Genomic DNA, 22375 nt, shown 5'->3' with positions numbered 1-22375 from the left:
CTAACACTATAGTCTAAAGAGGAAGTCTCAAAGTGACTCACCCAGAAACCACAAACACCATATAGTGAACTGTGCACACCCTTTTTATATATATATATTATTTTTATTTTTATGTCATGTTTTATTTAAATATTCGATTTAATGTATTTATTATACTTGCATATTTTGTTTCAATACTTATAACTGCATAACATTAAATGTTTATGCGGTTTCACTTATCATCCTGCCTATACAACTGGCAACTATCTCCGGATTTACAAATCCTTTTATGGTGAAGGCTTAGCTCATGAATATTAATTGAGTAATGCTGCTATTGATTGGTTAACCTCCCTAAAAGGGCGTTCACGCCATAGATTTAAAATTCGACCACTCCAGGGCAGGCACGTTAGTGCGTCTGCCATCTTGCAACGGTCAGCATGTGGTCACTCACAGTAACAATTAATAATGCCACAACACTGCACAGTTTCTGGTTGTAAATTCTGATAGATTTAAATTTCCAAAGAAATTGGATAACCTTTTACATTGGTTTGTGTTTTAATATGTAGTAACTCAATATTACAGCTTTTCATACTATGGTAACTCTTTAATGTTGTGTTAGCCGACTCCTTCGTCTTTTGTTTTGTGTTAGTTTACTAAATTAATCTGCTGAGTCTATTGCAGATATTGACCTGTTTAACTACGGCTGCAGACTCCCAGTCATAGGCGCCGATTTATGTTTTCCTCCTTGAGTGCTCATGGGCGCACTCGGTATTTTCCGTGGGTGCTCGAGCCCCGGAGCACCGACGTTATCGGCGCCTATGCCCAGTCTCTCTAGACTCGATGTTTTGACCGTTGCAATATGGCGGACGGATTATAATAACGGTCCATACTGAGGCATCTATGTTTATACATCTATGGTTCACACACGTTCAGTTTCACCACAGAGGGATTCGCTAATTCGCCATTTGACCTGACGCTCACTTACTTACGTATGCTTTTAAGCCAATCAGTTACGACTACCAAAATTCGCGTTACGTCGTTAATATTCATGAGCCGGAAGACGTGCCGTTTTAGCAGCTTACCCAGGATGCTCGGCGTGTCGATAGCATTGAAGAATGTGTGACAATGGCAACAAATACTACAGAGATGAATCCAAATTTCGACTGTCCGTCATGGTAAAAAACAAAAAAAAACACTCCAGTACATGATAGGTTTATTGCATGAAAAAGGCTTATTCTTACCCAGCATTAAAACAATAATCTTACACCGAACTGTTAGCTCTTGCTCTTTAGCAGACATATACCGTCACACTAACGTTAATGGAACTCAAACTTGTTTTACAAAGAGCATTCTTTGTGTAGAAGAGTATATTAATGCTAATAAGTATATTAATAGCAGTAAATGCTAAGACGCCAAATGCTTTATTTATTATCATAATCGATACAGTGTATGATTTGTGGAGTGAGTTCATGAGTTTTTCCTTCCAGGGCAGGAAAGCCTCCAGCAGGGCTGCATCTGGACGTGGTGAAAGGAGACAAACTTGTTGAGGTATTGCACTGATTTTTAAAAATATTGGTTTTATAACCTAAGTGGACTTGTTAATAAGAACTTAACCATCACATATTTTGTAAATTGTTCCAAGTTCTCCACCTTGTGTCGTTTCAAACCTGTAATGCTGTTCTATGGAAGATTCTTGATTCAAGTCTTTTCCATGCGAAGTGTAAAGTGACCCCACCTCCAAAAAGGACAAACATAAGCTATACAGGTGCTGGTCATATAATTAGAATATCATCAAAAAGTTGATTTATTTCAAGAATTCAACTTAACAGGTGAAACTAATATATTATATAGACTCATTGCATGCAAAGTGAGATATTTCAAGCCTTTATTTGTTATAATTTTGATGATTATGGCTTACAGCTTATGAAACCCACAAAATCAAAATCCCAGAAAATTAGAATATTACAAGAAATCACACAGTAATTACACAGGAATACCATGGTCATTGAACCAGGGGTGCTTCTCAATATCCCTCCTCGCTCCTCTGTCCTCCATCCTATGACCCGGAAACCGATCAAGCACAGCCATCTTGGAGTGAGGAGGCTTTCAGAGGAGATATGAGCAAGGATACACAGGAAGTGTTTTATTGACTAAACGTGACGCACGTATACATTCTCCTCCCCCTTCACATCGGTCACAATAATTTGAATTTACACTTTACCCTTGCAGTTTATATAAACCACGCATCTCACATATTTCAACAGGGTATCTTGCTTTATTATTATTCAATATGAGTTTCTTCAATAAACAAACTTCAACAACTTAAGGGCAGATCCTTTGAGCGCTGCTGATGACGCTGTGGAGTGATGCTCGAGTGATCAAGTATTCCCATGTATAAAAAAAGCTTTCATTCGATTCCTCCATCCTCATTTTCTTTCCTTGCGTCCTTCCCTCGCATCCTACAGGGGGAGGAACTGAGATGCTAGGAAAGGAAGCGAGGAAAGGAAACGAGGATGCACAAATAAGAAATGAGAAGCACCCACCGTTTTGGTTCTTTTGGCAGTGGTGGCAGGTGCAAATCCTGCTGGAAAATGAAGGAAGCATGAAGAGCTCTGAAAATGTCCTGGTAGACGGCTGCGTTGACTCTGGATTTAATAAAGCACAGTGGACCAAAGTCCTCTTTTCTGATAAGAGCAAATTTTGCATCTCATTTGGAAACCAAGGTCCCAGAGTCTGGAGGAAAAATGGAGAGGCACACAATCCAAGATGGTTGAAGTCCAGTGTGAAGTTTCCACAGTCTGTGTTGGTTTGGGAAGCCATGTCATCGGCTTGAGTTGGTCCACTGTGCTGTTCACTCAACGCAGCTGTCTACCAGGACATTTCCAGAGCACTTCCTGCTTCCTTCAGCAGACAAGCTTTATGGAGATGCTGACTTCATTTTCCAGCAGGATTTGCACCTGCCCACACTGCCAAAAGAACCAAACCCTGGTTCAATGACCGTGGTATTCCTGTGTAATTACTGTGTGATTTCATGTAATATTCTAATTTTCTGGGATTTTGATTTTGTGGGTTTCATAAGCTGTAAGCCATAATCATCAAAAATTATAACAAATAAAGGCTTGAAATATCTCACTTTGCATGTAATGAGTCTATATAATATATTAGTTTCACCATGAGCATTCCTTTCATTCTTGAAATAAATCAACTTTTTGATGATATTCTAATTATATGACCAGCACCTGTATATAAACAGAACACAGTAGATTATGGTTTTATTTATTTATTTGGGTAAACATTCCTAAAAAAAAAAAAAAAAAAAAAAAGAATGACGCTTGTCCAACATGCGACAGCGATGCACCAGATACTGACCTGACCGCCTGCAGCTCAGTTGAGTTTTTTATCTTTCCCATACTGATGCGTGCATGATGGTGGCTGTCAGGTCCAAAACCGGTGCTAGAGAAACACAAGACCCTGAGATTTAAGCTCTGAGAGAGGAGTCACTCCTCAGGTGTTATAACTCCAGGGCACATTATGACATGCTATGTGTACTTGTGTAGGGCCGGGTCGTATGACAAAATACTGTGATGCTATGAGTAATTTTATATCATGGACACTGAATATATTGCTGTATAGTGGTTTATATACAGTGCCACAAGTGCAAGACACCACAGGTGAATATGGTAACATTTTTAACTAATAAAAATCACCATACTTCCCCAGTTGATTAATCACAGTACATTAAGACTATACATTTTGTACAAGTTTCCTGAAATGTTATGTTTAAATATGAGGCATCATCTAGATAAAAATGCCCTAATATGCATACATTTACAGCACAGAGATCTGGACATAAAGCCAGGTTGAAAAATTTGTTTAATTTGGTTGACATATTAAAGGTTTTTACAGAGGGGATTTCCGATATATCTCTTTATTATGCCATATACATATGAAAATACTGTCAACTGGATAGAAAAGCTTTAACGTTACAGTTTTATAGGAATAAAACAAAAATTTGATGCTGAAGTGGAGATTTATGTCTCGGTGCAGGAGAACAAAAAGTCATTTTGAGAGAACCATCTTTAAAGATATGCATTATAATTTAAATCTACAGACAGGCATATATAAAGTATAATAAAATAAACACTTAGATATATATTTTGGATGTTTTTTCCACTATTCTGAAATATGTTATTGAAGCAAAATAGCCCAAAATTTAGCAGTGCTTGACAGAACAATGGTTTTGACTGTAGTGTTTTGCCTTAATTTCTGGCATTCAAAATCTAATTTAAAGTTGCAGGATTTTGAGAAACAAAGCAACATTATTATATTTCAGAATCTGAAATATTTCATAAAGTAAATCAATAAAAAAATGCAACAATACAAGTTTTTTTCACTAGGCTTATTTCCATTATTTTCCATTATATATATTTTACTTTTCTTGGAACTTGGACACAATCCAAAAGAGAAGGTTATTAAATGGTCAACTCATTTCTACTGTCCTAATTTATATACTGTCATTCTACCCAATTGTATCTGATTGTTTGTGTTGACAAAGTAATTTTGAGCACACAAAAAAACAACCGACTGAACCGCTCTCTCTGCAGAAACTGATCATTGATGAAAAGAAGTATTATTTGTTTGGGAGGAACCCAGACGTCTGTGACTTCACCATCGACCATCAGTCGTGCTCTCGTGTTCATGCGGCCCTCGTCTACCACAGGCATTTGAAACGGGTGTTTCTCATCGACCTCAACAGCAGTAAGTGCATCTAGATGCAGAATGAGAATCATTTATCTGTCAGATTAACAATATACAAGAATCTAAACAAACATATATGTTGACAAAGTGCATCTAGACCAATGAGAAACATCTGTCAGTCAGATTAACAATATACGAGACTCTAAACAAGCATGTATGTTGATGTCATGTAGCACATGGTACGTTCCTGGGACACATTCGCCTGGAGCCCCACAAGCCCCAGCAGGTTCCCATCGACTCAACTATGTCGTTTGGCGCATCCACACGCGTCTACACCATCCGGGAGAAACCTCAGAGTCAGCCGGGCTCTGGCGTCGGGGAAAGTAAAACTGGTGACGACGAGGAGCTGAAGGGACTTCTGGGACTTCCAGAGGAAGAAACTGAACTGGAGGTACGTACAAACAAACGAACACTTATCGCTGCCAATTTCTGTACTAGTCAGCTTTTTCTTTTTAAAGTTTAGTCTTAGTCCTGTGTCAAATTGACTTTTTAGGTTTTATTATATTTTGTTCGCCCTCGTCCACCTCTGCTACGCTCATCCACGAAGACTGTTGAGTTCACGACCTCTTGTGTCTTTCTTTTTTTCTGACGAAAACAGATTTTGGTCATTTTTATTTAACCATTTTAGTCTTGTGTTTTTCTGTCAACGATATTGCATGTTGATAGTCACAGCTATCTTCAGTTATCGTCGTAAAAAAAAAGGTAGTTGACGAATATTTTTCATCATTGATTTCACTAATCTGTACCATAGACAAAACTAAAAAATCTTATTTGAATGAGTTAATTAATAATGCTAAAGATAATTATAAGTAAATAAACATTACAGGACTAGTTCACCCAAAAATGACGATTTTCCGATTATTATTATTACTATGACTTTCTTTCCTTAGCCGAAAAGAAATCGAGGTTTTGGAGGAAAATATTCCAGGATTTTTCTCCGTGTAATGCAAGCGAACAGGGCTCACCTTAGACCAGTTTTTATGGTCCAAAATCCATATTTATGTAGTTTGAAAGGCCTCCAGCTGAAAAATAAGAGTTCTCTAGCAAAACGATCAGTCGTTTTCAGGAAAAAAACCACTACAAATGTTCGTCCTTGTCCACCTCTGCGATGCTCGTCCACAAAGACGGTTGAGCTCACGACCTCTTGTGTGACGTATGCTTGCTGGGAAGGTAACGCTTAATGTAAGTGGCAAGAAACGCCCCATTGTTTACAAGAGGAGTGTGTCGAGCGCCCTTCACACTGCAAAACAGTCCAAAACAACTGTCAAGAAGAAAATGGCATGTAGCCTTTATGTAATTTTCGATTATGTAAAAGTTGACATGTCTTGGTTTGCATTTGCATTTTTGCAAAACTTGATTTACTTTGGCTTTTTTTCCTCTACTTTGCTGTGGTTATCACTATGTCAGTTAAGGCTACTTGATTTCGACAGAAGTCATGTTCACAATTATTTTAGCCAGTATTGTAATCACAATTATTTAACACGTTTAGGCATGGGCGATATGACCAATCTTACATCATGAAATGAGTAATAGCAATTTACAACCCCATTTTCAGAAAAGTTGGGACGTTTTGTAAAATGCAATAAAATTCACAATCTGTGATTTAATTCTCGTGAACCTTTTTTTAACTGACAAAAGTACAATTAAAAGTTTTCTAATGTTTTCACTGACCAACATAATTGTATTTTGTAAATATAAACACATTTTGATATTGATGGCTGTGACACACTACAAAAAAGTTGGGACGGAGGCAAAATAAAAGTGAAAAAATTATAAAGGTTAGATATAGGTTAAACATGTCTCTGTCCCAGCTTTTGTGGAGTGTGTTGCAGCCATCAAAATCAAAACTTGTTTACATTTACAAAATAAAATTAAGCTGGTCAGTGAAAACATTGGAAATATATGCTTTGTACATTTATCAGTTAAATAAAGGTTAAAGAGAATTAACAGATCACATATTCTTGATTTTATTGCATGTCCTAACTAGTCTGGTAACGGGGCTGTATATAATCAAGTATCTAGATGACTTCCTATGATATCAAGATTTAATATACTAGTGAAAATTCACAATTATTTTGCTGTTTTCAGGCTTTTGATTAAACTTGCATATTTTGCAATGAATGGATGTTGCAGTGAATGAACCAATTGTGCCTCTTTTGGCAGAACCTGACTGAGTTCAACACCGCTCATAACAAGCGCATCTCCACCCTCACCATAGAAGAGGGAAACCTGGATATTCAGAGACCCAAGAGGAAGAGGAAGAACTCCAGAGTGTCCTTCAATGAAGAGGATGAGGTCATTAACCCAGGTAGAGTGAGCCGCCATAAAGAAAACCTGAGCCTCAATCCACTACTGAGCCACTTAGCACATAAAAACGCCTTTTTGTGAAGGACTAATTTGTTACGCATCTAATCCCGAGCCTCCGTTGCTAAATCAGGGTGTCCGCGGGTCCTTAAAAAGTCTTAAAGTCTTAAACTAGATTTTAAAAATTTAAGGCCCTAAAAAGTCTTTAAAAGTCTTATTTTTACTTATGAAAGGTCTTAAATTTTCGATGGCATTTTGACTTGGACATATCTAAATGTTTTCCAAATTAAAACTATTAATTAGCGTACTTTTTTATTTATTATTCGTTCTTTGTGGATTTGCTTCTTATTAATTATTTGATTATTCGTTTCGTAACATTTCGTGTCACATTCGCGCCAGCATTACGTCTGTCTCCTGCATGCGAAACAGCAGGAGAGAAGGAGAAGAAAGCTGGTTAATTTCAGTTCAATTGTAAGTTCATTCTTTATGTGCGTAGTGGTGTGCGATGTGTATTGTCTATTATGATATTGTAATCATTGTTTTACTTTAACTATGTACAAGGGCGCACTGCGAGCTGACAGCGCATTTGTCTCTCATGCTTGCTTTCACTTCGTGATGTGTCAGTGCAGTTATAGGTATGTTCCCTAATAGACGTAAAAAGTTTTTGTATTTTATATATCTTGTTATCATTCAATATTACATCAGCAAGAGGGCTGTTTCCCGTGCATAATAGCAAATATGATATTTATTTTATGTAACAGTTAAATGAACATTGTGGGTTTCCTTTTATAAACAATATTGTCAATATTGTTTGTTCCCTTTATTTCGCTGACGAGAATTTCGAAATGAAAGCATAGCAGAGTCTCAATGCAAAAGACAGCGATGATTTCTTGACTGAAATCCGCATTTTGACCGAATCATTTTATCGATTCAATAAACAGCAATTCCTGAATGAATCAGCCGTTTGAACAAATCGGTTGAATGAATGACTCCCTGAGACAGTGACTTGCCGCCGCCTACTGGCGGTTTTAGTTTCACATTTAAAGTACCCTGTAATTAAAATGTTACAATTAGAGATCAGTTCATATCTAAATATTGAATTAAGAATGGAAAGAATTGAAAATCTCATATCTTTATTTATGCAATTTAAAATGGAGTGTAAATCTATTAATGCCAGTTCTGATGCCGCTTCTGTCTCCTCTGCACTGCAAAGATGGATTTTGATGGTTCAGTGGTATTGTGTTATTATTCTAATATAATTTAATTTGATTGTTAGAATTTGACATAAAAGGTGATGCATACCTCGAAGTAAAAAAAAAAAGTCCATATATGGGTGAAAATGCCCCTGGAACTCAATTTGAGGTTGCAAATATTGCCCTTTAATAAAAAATGTTAATTTCTGTCACTGCTGTGAACTGACCACTGCATAGAATATGAAAAATATGAATATCTTTGTGAGTCAGCTGTCAATAACAGGCCTAAACCAGCCATGGTACCAGTACACAAACACAATCAGTAAAATATCATCTAATTATCATCAACAAATTTTGAAAATATTGAAGCATATTTTTGTCAATATTGCACTGCCCTAATGTAAGGTATTAATTTTGATTTCTTCAGGTCTTAAAAAGGTCTTAAAAAGCCTTAAATTTGACTTTAAAAAGTGTGCAGATACCCTGTAAATCCAAAATGTAATTTTAGATCTAGTAATGGAGGTTTGAGCCACTGACAGCAGACTTAGTAATTAAAGAGAGATAGAGAGAGAGCAAGAGCGCGATTGCAGTGACACAGAAAAGCATGTGCGAATGTGCTCTAATTCATTCAATCTTTTTTTGTCTATTATTGACAGTAGTCTGGCCTAATAAATGAAACGCAAAGCCCTTTTAACAAGTAGGCCTATCAATATTTATTTATTTATATATTCCGTTTAATTTTTTATTGATTATAGATAGGACTATATACTTTATTTATTACAATTAAACTGCACGTTTCCATTGATTGTGAAGTTAGACATTGAAAATGGCAGATCAAGTGCAATTATCTGTCTTTAAAAAAAAAAAGAATTGTATCCTATCTTCCATTATTGCAGTTAACTACATGAAGTGATATGGAGCTGTAATGCGGTCAAAGACCTGCCTGGAACTACTTTACCCGTGCATTTCCCTGAAAATAATTGCACACCTTAGAAAGTTCGTCAACCAATCAGACTCAAGCATTCAACAGCCCTGTAGTATAACTTCAACTATTCACTATTTAAACACATAAGAGAGATAAAATATGCACTCTTACAACCATCTACAACATATTACTATGTAAACACCATGACATAAACGCTGGCACAATTCATCAACAGCAATAAGCAATCACTTTGCATAAATGCATGGTATTCATTAATTGTGAACTGCTAAACAGTAGAACGCACTACAGTGTCGTGTTTCTGCTTTGGAGTTTGCTCATATTTATTTAATTAAATCATCGGTTATTGACGTTTAGTACCTTCATCCGTGTTGTGACTACTTCCATTTCGTCCACAAATTTAAGACCTCTTAAAATAAGTAAGACTTTTCTCATACCATTTACGATATTTATGGATCCTAAATTTGATCAAACTGAACTCAAGACCTGCAGGTGTCCGAAGTGCCCTTTTTTTTTTTTTCTCGATGGAGAGGAAGATCATCACAAAAATGACTCCAATATTGGTTTGTTCGTCCTACAAAGCTGTTGTTTGATTTCAGAAGACTTGGGTTATAGAATCCCTCACTACTTTTGTGAAGCTTTCTACTACCTTTTTTTAACAGTGTTTGTGTTCGTTCTTTCTAGAGGACATCGACCCCTCTGTTGGGCGTTTCAGAAACATGGTCTCAACAGCTGTCGTTCCTATTAAGGTAACGTATTCATATCTCGAGTCGTTCAGCCAAATGCTAAAAAGGGAGTGTGATTTACATAAACGTCTATGTTGGTTTACTCAACAGAGGAAGAAAATGGGCGGTAGTAATGCGCTGGGAATCGAGGAAAGCGTAACGCGACACATGCACGCGTTTCCCTTGCAAGGTGGACTCTACAGAGACCTTCCTCCTGCCAGTCATGAAGCTCAATCCACAGGAGCTCCCAGCGGAGCCACGATCCTGGGAGGACTGCCGTTACCCCTGCCGAACCCTGCCCCGGACGTAGACCTGGCCCACGAGGCCCCGCCACCCCCGCTCAAGCTCAACCCCACACCTTTAACCGGCCCGTACGTGTCCGAGCTGCTCAATGAACCCCGCAAGAAGAAGTACGCTAAAGAAGCCTGGCCTGGCAAGAAGCCCACTCCGTCTCTGCTTATTTAGTAATGTAGGAAGTGTCCGACTCTTCTATCCTCATGAACTGTATCTCGAAGAAGCTTTGGCTTCCACTGGACTACAAGAATCTGTTTTAATGCAAGAAATTCATATGGACGTTTTCAAGGAATGGTTTTCACAAAAAATGAACATTTGACTCGCACGTCATTCCAGTTTGGTATCATATTCTGAGTTTGATGACAAAAGGCAGAATGTCTTCATTTGCTCAATTCACTTCGATTTAAAAATAGGTGCATTTCACTCTGTTCCTCAAAGTAGATAATCTGATCTTGGCCTTATAAATCATCCATTTTTGTTTTATGTAAAACAGCTGTTTGGATATTGTGCTTTAGAACTTTTGTGCTTCACAGAAAAACAACAGGGTTCGCAGTGACATGAGGGCCAGTTAATGACCGTTTTCATTTTTGGTTGAAATTAAAAAGCCAGTATAATGAAAAGGAAACAAAAGTACATCACCTGACCCAAATAGCATAATGTGTCATAATTAGCTTGAGATTCACGAGGGTGTATCTTTTATAGTGTACTCTCTTTTTTTATATCACTATTTATGTAAAATGTTTACAAGCACAGGCTTTTTATGTACACATTTTGAAACTGTTAGCGGTTTGGCCGAAACACTTCCATTAGCATCATTAATTCCGATGAGATAGATCTTCCACAAACCTGTACTACGCTTTAAAACTGGTGAAAATCTGTAATACTGTAACACTTTACCTTTGTGAAGATTCTTTGACCTTCCACAGCTGTTCCACGCTGTATTATTCCCCTTAATATACAAGCAGAGTGAAGTGTTTAGATGATGGTAATGTTGTTCATCTTTCCCTCCGGACTGTCTTCACTGTTGAAGAAAGAAAAAATATGATGTTTTATACTCATGTTCTGTTTGGTACATTTGTTTGTACATATCACTCACAATAAAACCTTGTGTATTTTTTATATATTTAAACTTTATAAATACCAATTTCAGACTCTCTTTTTTTTGGTGGTGGTTGTATTTTTGCTAATAGAGATGCATGCTGTAAGGATACCTTGCAATCCATTAGTCCAGGCATGACAGGTGCTGATGAACAAAAACAAACATTGCATTTAAAGCATAATTATAATTGTAAATGGCATGAAACAATTCTGGAAATGTTTTTCACCAGGGTTTTGAAAATTAAAGATAAGAAGTTACATTGATTTGATCTGAAAGCTTTGTATATTATATTTCTATGTGGGCAGAACGAATGGTATTTCGACCCTCGTATTTCCTCTGGCACTAACTGGAAATGATTTGTATTTGTGATGCATCGGTGATTGTTCCATAGTGATTGCTCACTTCTGCTTTATACTTCTGCTCTCCATTAATGTAACATCGAGGATTATTAGAAAGCCAAATGTATCATGCTTGTTAACTATAACATTTCACCAGATGACGTTTAGTGGAAAATATGGCCAAACGGTTGGTTTTAACCCAGCATTTTTTAGTGTAATGATGATAAACTCATCTTAAGCATTAAAATCAGCATATTAGGATGTTTTCTGAAGGATCATGTGACTGCAGACTGAGTAATAATGCTGAAAATTCAGCTTTAATCGCAGGAATACATTTGCCAATGTATACACATAGAAAACAGTCATGTTGAAAACAGCTGTCTGATTTTTTCAGGATTATTTGATGAATAGAAACTTTAAAAGAACAGGGCCCGTATTCATAAAGAACCTTAATGCAAAGAGTAGCTCCTAGTGACAAAATTCTAAAAAAATTCTTAGAAATGTGGGCGTTTACTCTTAAAATTAAAGAAAAATTCCTAGTAAAGAAAATGGTAATTCAGAAAGCATCTTAACCCTTAAAAGAGGTCTTAAGGTCAAACTTGTTAGGAGCACGGACGAGGACTTTTAAGAGGCTTAAGAGTTTCTTTAGCAGAGGAGAAAATGGCAGAAAGACGAAGAGGGAGAAGAAATGTGTTGCAGACAATAGATGACAGTGAGTTATTAATAAGACACTATAGATTAGTTCGTGCAGGGATCATGTTTGTGACCGATTTTATTAGAGACACAACATCTCCGACACCGCGCAGGAATGGCGTAGTGCCAGAAATTAAATCACTACTGTACATTAAGATATTTGGCAGCTGGGAAAATGCATCAATGCAGCAGTGATGATTTGGGTCTGTCACAACCTTCTGTAACCAGTGATCACAAACAATTACAGCATTCCAGAACCTCTTATTGTGTCGCAATTCATTTAGTTTCCACTGGACATTCCCACCTTGCAGGCTCAAAAAAATGCATTTATGAATATAGCAGGCTTCCGCACAAGCAGGGGGAATGAACCGTAAATAATTTATTATTAACTGCTATAAGCTCCTACATCTGCTTCTGTGCTGTGACACCCGGCCTGATTTTCCTTTAAGGATGGCCTTGTGTTCATCCACTAACTGGGCTCACAGTAAACACTGTTCCTCTGTCCAGTTGAGCTTTCTTGTCCTTGTTTTTTATTCCATGTTTGCTACATTAAAACCAACATCCAAACCACCACTTAAATAGACAGTGGAACAATTTTTTATCATTCTAATCCAATCAAATACCTTATAGGAAATTAACAGTATGGTAAATAAAAAAGGATTTATACACACAAATATAATGTTTGTGTATATGACAATGGTCAAATAGGAAAAATTACGCATGTAATTTCAAAGTGAATGCTTAGAATAGGCCCTAAAATCACTATTTTTTCCTTCTTGGACAACCAACCAATCACAGTCTTCAAAAGATTGTGTCATACATAGCAATGGGGTCAGCCCCGCCTCCTCTTTTCTTGAGAGGATTCTTAGAATCTTTATGAATACGGGCCCTGTGTGTGTGTGTGCGTGCGTGCGTGCGTGCGTGCGTGCGCGTGCGTGCGTGTGTGTGTGTGTGTGTGTGAATGGTCGAATAGGAAAAATTACGCATGTAATTTCAATGTGAAGGCTTAGAATAGGCCCTATACTTAAAATCAGTCTTTTTTTCCTTTTGGACAACCAACCAATCACAGTCTTCAAAAGATTGTGTCATACATAGCAACGGGGTCAGCCCCGCCTCCTCACTAAGATACAAGTTTTTGTCTTTTCTTTACTCAGAGTTGCTCTCAGATCGGTCTCGAATCGCTCTTAAGCTAAGACTCCTACGTAAAAGATTTTAAGCTAAATTAAGAGTTTTCTGAGAGGATTCTTAGAATCTTTATGAATACGGGCCCTGAACTTTTGTAACATTATAAATGTCTTTAGCTACTGTCAATTGATCAATCTAAAGCATCCTGCTTAATAAAATATAAATGTATTTAAAAAAAGGCTGGACGCCGACGCAAAGCATTATTATTTATGTAATAAATATATTTCTATATTTATTCACTATAACAGCCCCCTCGCTCTACATTATCCCTTACACATATACAACTCGATTGTTGGGTTGACGGCGAGACATTTAGTTAATTTGGTTCATTGCTGTTATAGGCTGCAAGGACCTTTGAAATAACTGAAATAATTTGACGAAATGATAGGGGACTGTATTGCGGTTGACAGACCTGGAACTATCTTAAAATGGCCAATGAGAATCATGCACTCAACATTCCAGTGTTATAATGATGGTGTTAAAAAATAACAAGAACAATCTAAAACTGTGTGAAATGGATTGTCTTTAAGCCTCAGGCCGCTCCGGATCCAGTGCTGCTACCACCCACATGGCTGGTCAGGAGTTTTTGAGGTTAGGCTTTGGTGACCACATTCAGAAAACATTGTCAGAACCAACAGATTGATCTTGCCCAGCCATGGAGTTAAAAGGTGTCTGACTATAACGCTCCTCTGCCTTCTGAGTCTACTAACAGGAAGAGGAAGTGGCTGAGCTCAAAGATGAAGATCCCACTACTTCATACGAGAGACCCATCAAACGCTCTCGTGAAGGTCAGGCTTATTCTTAAAACATTGCTGAATTATTACATGTTTTCCCACTGAAAATGTTCATTCACTGATTGATCTAGACTCAAAGACATTTCTTGTCATCATATGTTGCAAAAGAGTATATAAAGGGCCATTGCTGGGTCAAGGGGGATTTGGTTCTGTCTATGCTGGGATCCGCAGCTCTGATGGATTACCAGTAAGACATTTATTCAACAACCCTTATTCATGACACTTTGGCATAGCCCGTAATCTATACAGAGCATGAGGTTATTGTCAAAATTAGCAGGTGTCATTTACTGTGGTTTATCTGTCTGCAGGTTGCTATCAATGTTGTCTTGTTTGATGTCTTATTGGTTTGCATCCGCATTTAGCCCTCCAGCGATAATATGTCCTCTCTGCCACTCCAGGATGGTCAGGGTCTGAATGCCGCTGGAGGTGGCATTGATGACCCGGGTCAATTCAGCTCCTGCCTGCCCCAAAGTCCTGCCACTCCTGGACTGGTTTGACCATCCTGGCCGCTATGGCATGATCCTGGATCCTTGCCAAGATCTGCACAGATTCTGAGAGGAAAATGGCTGTCTGGATGAGAGCCTGGTCAAGAAAGTGCTGGTGCAGCTCATCAACACTCTCAAACACTGCGAGCCACGAGGTTTACCACCGGGACGTCAAGCCACAAAACCTGCTCATTTGCACAGATTCACACAAGATCAAGCTGCTGGACTTTGGCTGTGGACACCAGCTGAAGGATTCAGAGTACAAATCGTTTGCAGGTGGATGTTCTTATATGTGGATATGTTTGTGATCAACAAATAGGGCTCTCTGTTTTGGACCGTAAACTTTTCAGGTGATTTCTTCCTCTTGGGTTCTCAGCAGAGTATGTGAGCGCAGAGGAGCGGCAACAATGTTCCCTCCGAGCTCCAAGCATTTAATAATCACTCGGACTCCACTCCGGGTTAGCCATTTACCGCTCCCCGCTCCACTCCTAAGTAACTCACTGATATCAGAAACACCCCTCCATCTTCGTTTTCCAAGGAAATTGAAAATAAAGTATTTATAAGTATGCTTTAAAATCTCGCAAAAGTTCTGCACATAATATATAGGCATATTAAATGGAGGGAAAAAAACAATACTAGGAGAATAGTTTTAATGTGGTTTATTGGATAGTGCGGAAACTTTTCCTATGACATGCTAAGCTTATTACATGGTTATCAGCATTAAAATTTAAATATCATTGCTGCTTTTTGCGGTGCACATTTTGTTTGGAAAGAAGAACTACATTTTCATCAGTTATTTTATATACGGGTCGCTATTTCTTACAGTTTTCTGCTCATTCAAAATCAAATACAGACAGCACTGTAAGATTACATTTGTTTGAATGCAATGCATTAATGAGAGAGCAGTTGCGTGTGTGAAGTGTTACCTGTTTAAAATGTGCTTTCACCCGATCCAGCCCGATCTCATGAAAGAGCGTAGCCTATAGCACAAATTTTTTTCACATACCATTTATACAGCAAAAGTTTTGCGTGCATATAATACGCACTTTATGGCGTGTAATACGCATGCACTTCACACCCCTAATCCTAAGGGGTTTAGTGCGTATCATTTGCACACAAAAACTATTTTTGCCATATAAATGGCACGAGAAATAAAATTTGTGCTATAGATACAGACTTTCATGAGATTGTGTTGCCCGATCGTATTCAGTAAGCTTGAGAACTATAACCTCCCGCAGCCACTCATGTCCATCGGCGTCATCATAACCTTGAAATTGTTTTCTGATTTGAGTGATCCATCTGTATCATGCTAGCTAAATGTGTTTAACATGTGAATCCTTACTAAAAATGCAGTTCTATAATGGGCCGTTAGCATGAATTGTAGCCTACTCGTGATGGAGCGGTAGTGGAGTGCTCAAGGAGCGAATGAAAACCACGACGCTCCGACTTTTAAAAAATCCGCTCCGCACTCCATTTCAAAATCACACCACTCGGCTCCCACTCCACTCCGCTCCCACTCCACTCCGCTCACATACTCTGGTTCTCAGGCACTCTGTCATACACCCCTCTTGAGTGGTTTCATTCCCACAGCTATCGTGCAGGACCAGCTACGGTTTGGTTTCTGGGTGTGACGATCTACAACCTCCTGTGCGGTTCTTTACCTTTCAGAAGCACACGGAGGGTTCGCAGACAGCGCTTCTCTAGTCGCCTGCCTGCAGGCAAGAGATAGCAAACATTCAGTTGTTCACAAAGAGGAGACAGAAATCGTGGCCAGAGTGAGAAAATCATGTTGTGTTATTGAAGTCAAGTACTGTGTTTTATGTAACAGATTGCCGTCACTTGATTAGATAGTGTCTTAAAACAGCAGTGGACATCCGTCCCAGCTTACAGGACATTGAGTAGTATCCCTGGTTACTCTGGACAGATGGTCAATCACATCACACCTTTCTGAATGACTATTTGTTCATTGCATTTTACTGTCAGGATTAATGTAGACAATTGGTTGTAATTATTCTCATAGGCTGAGCAGGAGTATAGGGCACAGGAATAGGTGCTGAACCAGAGTCCTGACGCTGGACGAGCTGAACCAGAGTCCCGATGCCGGACGAGGTGAACCAGAGTCCCGACGCTAGACGTGCTGAACCAGAGTCCTGATGCCGGAGGAGCTGAACCAGAGTCCCGAAGCTGGAGGAGCTGAACCAGAGTCCTGATGCCGGAGGAGCTGAACCAGAGTCCTGATGCCGGACGAGCTGAACCAGAGTCTTGATGCCGGAGGAGCTGAACCAGAGTCCTGATGCCGGAGGAGCTGAACCAGTGTCCTGACGCCGGACGAGCTGAACCAGAGTCCTGACGCTGGACGAGCTGAACCAGAGTCCTGACGCTGGACGAGCTGAACCAGAGTCCTGACGCCGGACCAGCTGAACCAGAGTCCTGACGCCGGACCAGCTGAACCAGAGTCCTGATGCCGGACCAGCTGAACCAGAGTCCTGATGCCAGAGGAGCTGAACCAGAGTCCCGACGCTAGACGTGCTGAACCAGAGTCCTGATGCCGGAGGAGCTGAACCAGAGTCCCGAAGCTGGAGGAGCTGAACCAGAGTCCTGACGCTGGACGAGCTGAACCAGAGTCCTGACGCCGGAGGAGCTGAACCAGAGTCCTGACGCCGGAGGAGCTGAACCAGAGCCCTGATGCCGGAGGAGCTGAACCAGAGTCCTGATGCCGGACGAGCTGAACCAGAGTCCTGATGCCGGACGAGCTGAACCTGAGTCCTGATGCCGGACGAGCTGAACCTGAGTCCTGATGCCGGACGAGCTGAACCAGAGTCCTGATGCCGGAAGAGCTGAACCAGAGTCCTGATGCCGGACGAGCTGAACCAGAGTCCTGATGCCGGACGAGCTGAACCAGAGTCTTGATGCCGGAGGAGCTGAACCAGAGTCCTGATGCCGGAGGAGCTGAACCAGTGTCCTGACGCTGGACGAGCTGAACCAGTGTCCTGACGCTGAACCAGTGTCCTGACGCTGGACGAGCTGAACCAGAGTCCTGACGCTGGACGAGCTGAACCAGAGTCCTGATGCCGGACGAGCTGAACCAGAGTCCTGATGCCGGAGGAGGTGAACCAGAGTCCTGATGCCGGAGGAGCTGAACCAGAGTCCTGATGCCGGAGGAGCTGAACCAGAGTCCTGATGCCGGAGGAGCTGAACCAGAGCCCTGATGCTCGAGAGATCCAGTCCCGACTGGAATAAATAAAGTAGAACGACAAAATAAAAGTACTAAAGCATAAGGCATTATTTAAATTAGAAAAGGACAGAGGGAGAAGAATAAGAAAAACTGATTATTTTTAATTGAGAAATTTGTCATGGACAACAAGTTACATATAATAACATATAATAGCATAATAACACTCAACATATGTAATCGCAAGAGGCTGTGTGAATATATACCAAACATTAACATATCCACCATATAGATTCAACCGTCTTACAACATAAAACAGCCTATAATACAATATACTGTAGAGTATCAACATGACACTAGAATTTATAGCTAAAAGCATAAAAAAAGTATGCATAGAAAAGTTTCATATTCAGCAGGAATGGATTAGGGTTGGTCTATATTGGTTGTATATATCTTTTTTCTAGGACCCCTGTACAGTTTATTGTATTGAGCTCCTTCAGTAGAAATTTGGGGACACCCTCTGGGGACCGTAAGTTTTAGAGATGTGTGTTTATTCGCTAACAAACCCGTACAAGTAGGTTATCATAAGTATTGTTGGGGACAGCTAAACACTGTCTAAAACTGGAAAACTGGCTAGCAGCCATATCACCCTGTAGCCCAAGACTGGTTGCCCACTAAAGCTAAGCAGGGTTGAGCCTGGTCAGTACCTGGATGGGAGATGTCTGGGGAAACTAGGATGCTGTTGGAAGAGGTGTTAGTTAGGCCAGCAGGGGGTGCTCACCCTGTGGTCTGTGTGGGTCCTCCTAACGACCCAGTATAGTCATGGAGACACAATGGGCTACAAGCACCATCCTTTGGATGAGACGTGAAGCCGAGGTCCTGACTTTGTGGTCATTCTGGGGTCTAAGGTGTTTTTGGGGTCCTTGAGATGTTTTGACATGCCCTCACATGCCCTGTTTTTTTTCAGTTGCTTATAAACATATTAAAGGCAAAGTGTAATTACACTATTTAGCAAAAACAGGGTTACCATAATATGTGAGCAACATGTATGTTTGTATTTTTGAGAGAATATTGTTTATGCATGATTATTGAAAAAAATCTAACTTAAAGTTTCTGAAATAAGGCCACAAAACACATAATATGTGTCCACAAGACTTTTGACTAATGGATGTCTTCAAAATGATCTGAAAATCATCCTGCTTAATCATTTACTCAAAACAATACATGATTTAAATTTTATAAGACACTTTTTGTCTGGAAAGGCAATATGCGTTGAGGCGTGTTCACACCTGAGAAGGCAATGACCGCACAATGAGCTAAAAACCAGAGAGCAAGGGATTACTCACAAGATTGTGAAATTTTGTAATTTTTTTAAAATTTCTCTGGACTCTGTAATAAATACATGTCTGACCGTTGGAACGAACCAAAACAACTAGAAAATCGCATTCATGACGATTTATGGTGATTTTATTTCCGTTAGACCTTTTCCTACATTGACGCTGATGAGGGGTTCCCCTGTTTCAAGATGGCGACTCTATTGACGCATTCGTTCCAGAACTCCCGTAACCAAGGCGACTACTAGTGTTTATATCTTTACATGCCGAAGAGGTGCTGTGTCGTTTCTGTACCACCAATAAACAAACAAATTATGAATTGAAGTTCTACATCCTTCCTAATAAACACACAGAACCGGAAAGGAGGACAAAATGGCTACAAGCAATAAATAGTAAAGTATTATACTTCTGTGATGTTCTGTAATACCTCTATACTACTTCTATAGTGTATATGTCCCAAATACTATAGTATTCCTAATAGGATTAACGTTACTATAATATTTTGTCCTAAAATACTACAAGATTCCTATAGTTGTTTTTCATAAGGGATGTATCATTCACATCAGCTGAAGGCAATCACTACGTAATGACGCGAGCCGTGAACCTATGGAGTAAGTTAGTTCGAGGTCTAGCAGCTACACTCAATACAGACTGCAGTCTGTGAGTAATGCTTTCTGTACAACTAAAGACTTTGAAAAGATTTAGAAAAGACTTTATAAGATTATCAGCTCAAATCTAAAGACTTGGGTTCACAGTTTTTAGTCTCAGACTAAAGACTTGCGATAATATCAAACATGTTTGATATGAAAGACTAGAGAAAGACTGGCATAAATCGGGTCGCCGACTGCAGATTATCACCTCACATTTAACGATCGAGACGACGGGAGCGCGCCGAGACTCCAGTAAGATTCCTAAAGACTGCCGGTCTTTAGTCTGGGACTGTGAAAATCCTTTGGTGTACGCCCGGCATTAGGGATAACTGTCAGCACAGTCCCTCGGCAACTTCGTACTACTGATCACCGTTTTACAAAAGGATTAATAGTTTGGAGTGAAGATACGTACAATTGGTAAGTGACAAGGTTTTATGGAGTTATAGTATGCAACATATACGAAAGTTGATTGAGTTATAGGCTATGTTGCCGCTACAGCTACCGCGATGTTCCTGGAGATTCAACCAGACAAAATATGTCTGGAAACGACACCTCCGGCCATTTGGTTGGGCCATTGACCCAGTTTTTAATTAAATAAGGGAAATCATAACCTATTGCAGTTAATTTTGCAATGTACCGTTGCCGGTGTTGTGCCAAATTTTGACTCCCTGCCAAATTATTACCCCCCTCGTTGAAATCAGTATCTGATTGCCTAATCCTAACCCCACCCCTAATCCTAACCCCTCCCCCACAACTAATCTTAAACCTACCATACTAGGAGGGTAATAATTTTGCGGGGGTCAGAATTCGGCACCACACCGGTGTTCTGACGATTCATGCTACCCATTGAGATGTGCTACTTACTGGTTATGCGCATGTGCAGACTCATTTTTCTTCTGCTTACCACGCCCATAAATCTATGCATCCTTGCTGTGGAGACTTGTAGGAAACTGACAGTTCAAAGATGAATATTTGATGATAATTTTTACTTTTCACACCGTTTTAAAAATAAAAACAGTACAGTACACTGTACTCATAAATTCGAATTTTATTATAATTGCATTTCATATAATAATGTTATTTTTACTTGTTATATCAAAATTGATAATAGCTTGTTCATTTAAAATATCAAAATATGCTCCCCATACACTTACCCTGATTTAAATGAAATAACAATGTCATAATATTGTGAGATTTACACCATTATGGAAACAATAGAGAATGAATCAACATTCTCTCTGATCGATTCGCGCTTGGGTAGCATTTTTTGAGAAGGCAGCACAAATCGACAGACTCTGCTATCGATTCGCGATACGGAATCATTCAGAACACCGGTCGGCAGGCGTCAATGACTCGTAATACGACATTTTTGTCATTCAAATACACACGATGTTCGCAGTGTTTTCCCCCACGCCGACTCCACCCTCGCCACGCCTCCAACTATGACTAGTTGCCGACTGCATGTATCAAGTATAATGAGCTGAAAAGAAAAAGACTGACATCTTTCTCTTTTCATACAGATTACATAAACTTAGAATATTTGTTTTGTATATAAATTACTTCATTTAAAAGAAGAGAGTTCAAGCTTCATAAAGAAAAATCTCTCGTGCCTGTATGACAAGTATTCGCTGAGTTAAGGTTCTTTTTCAGATGCGTTTCAGAATGGACTTCACTGACAGAGAGGCAAAGTGTCTCGTTTATTTTTCTTTATTTGACAAAAAGCACAACAAAAAACAACAACAAAAAAGCTGTCATTCGATTCCTCCATCCTCATTTTATTCCCTTGCAGCCTTCCCTCGCATCCTACAGGGGCTAAGACACGAGGAAAGGAAGCGAGGAAAGGAAACGAGGATGCACAAATAAGAAATGAAGAGCACCCTAGGATTGTAACCCTGGTTTCCTAGCCAAATTCCCTCCATTGGCCCTTATCAATCATTGCCGCCTAATCAATTCAACTCAATTCAAATTTATTTGTATAGCGCTTTTCACAATGCATTTTGTTTCAAAGCAGCTTTACAGAAAGTGCATTTCAGAAATGTACATAGAACAATACAGTTAGTTAATCATGTATTAAATTAGGGCATAACATACCGCCGGCGTTGATTCTTCTCTTCACAGGCGTCGAGTCGTCTCTTCACAGGCGTTTAGTCATCTCATCGCAGGTGTTGGGGCATCTGAAGTCTCCGTGAGAGGCTGGATACAAACTGGAGCAGACGAACGCTATTTACCTCGGGACTAGCGTCTTAGCATAGCTGCTGTTTATAATATTAATGCATTCGATCTGATTCAACAGTGGTAAAAAAAAGGTAAGCATTATGTGAATGCTTGGCTAAAGAGATGCGTCTTTAATCTAGTTTTAAAGTGGGACAGCGAGTCTGAGTCTCGAACAATATCAGGAAGGCTATTCCAGAGTTTAGGAGCTAAATGTG

The 22375-nt window shown here is 39.5% G+C and overlaps 1 protein-coding gene, 1 non-coding gene and 1 pseudogene across 2 annotated transcripts; all 3 read left to right on the top strand.

The window, feature by feature from the left end:
* The first annotated feature begins 1007 nt into the window (after positions 1-1007).
* On the top strand, positions 1008-11340 carry ppp1r8b (protein phosphatase 1, regulatory subunit 8b). Its single transcript, XM_077206279.1, has 7 exons — positions 1008-1154; positions 1467-1527; positions 4584-4737; positions 4911-5128; positions 6901-7045; positions 9862-9926; positions 10014-11340. Exons 1-7 carry the CDS (start codon positions 1105-1107, stop codon positions 10365-10367), a joined length of 1047 nt encoding a protein of 348 aa, XP_077062394.1. The 5' UTR covers positions 1008-1104; the 3' UTR covers positions 10368-11340.
* On the top strand, positions 3332-3511 carry LOC143728737 (small Cajal body-specific RNA 1). The gene has a single exon (XR_013199884.1).
* Positions 11341-11790: 450 nt separating the features above from the next.
* Positions 11791-16519, top strand: LOC143714505 (serine/threonine-protein kinase pim-3-like; annotated as a pseudogene).
* The last annotated feature ends 5856 nt before the right edge of the window (positions 16520-22375 follow it).

Source organism: Siphateles boraxobius, unplaced genomic scaffold (genome assembly GCF_051911475.1).
Source record: "Siphateles boraxobius isolate OS27281-9 unplaced genomic scaffold, OSU_SipBor_1 12, whole genome shotgun sequence".
Lineage (NCBI taxonomy): Eukaryota > Metazoa > Chordata > Actinopteri > Cypriniformes > Leuciscidae > Siphateles > Siphateles boraxobius.
Note: the sequence above shows the minus strand (reverse complement) of the source record. Positions and strands in the feature narration are given on the sequence as shown.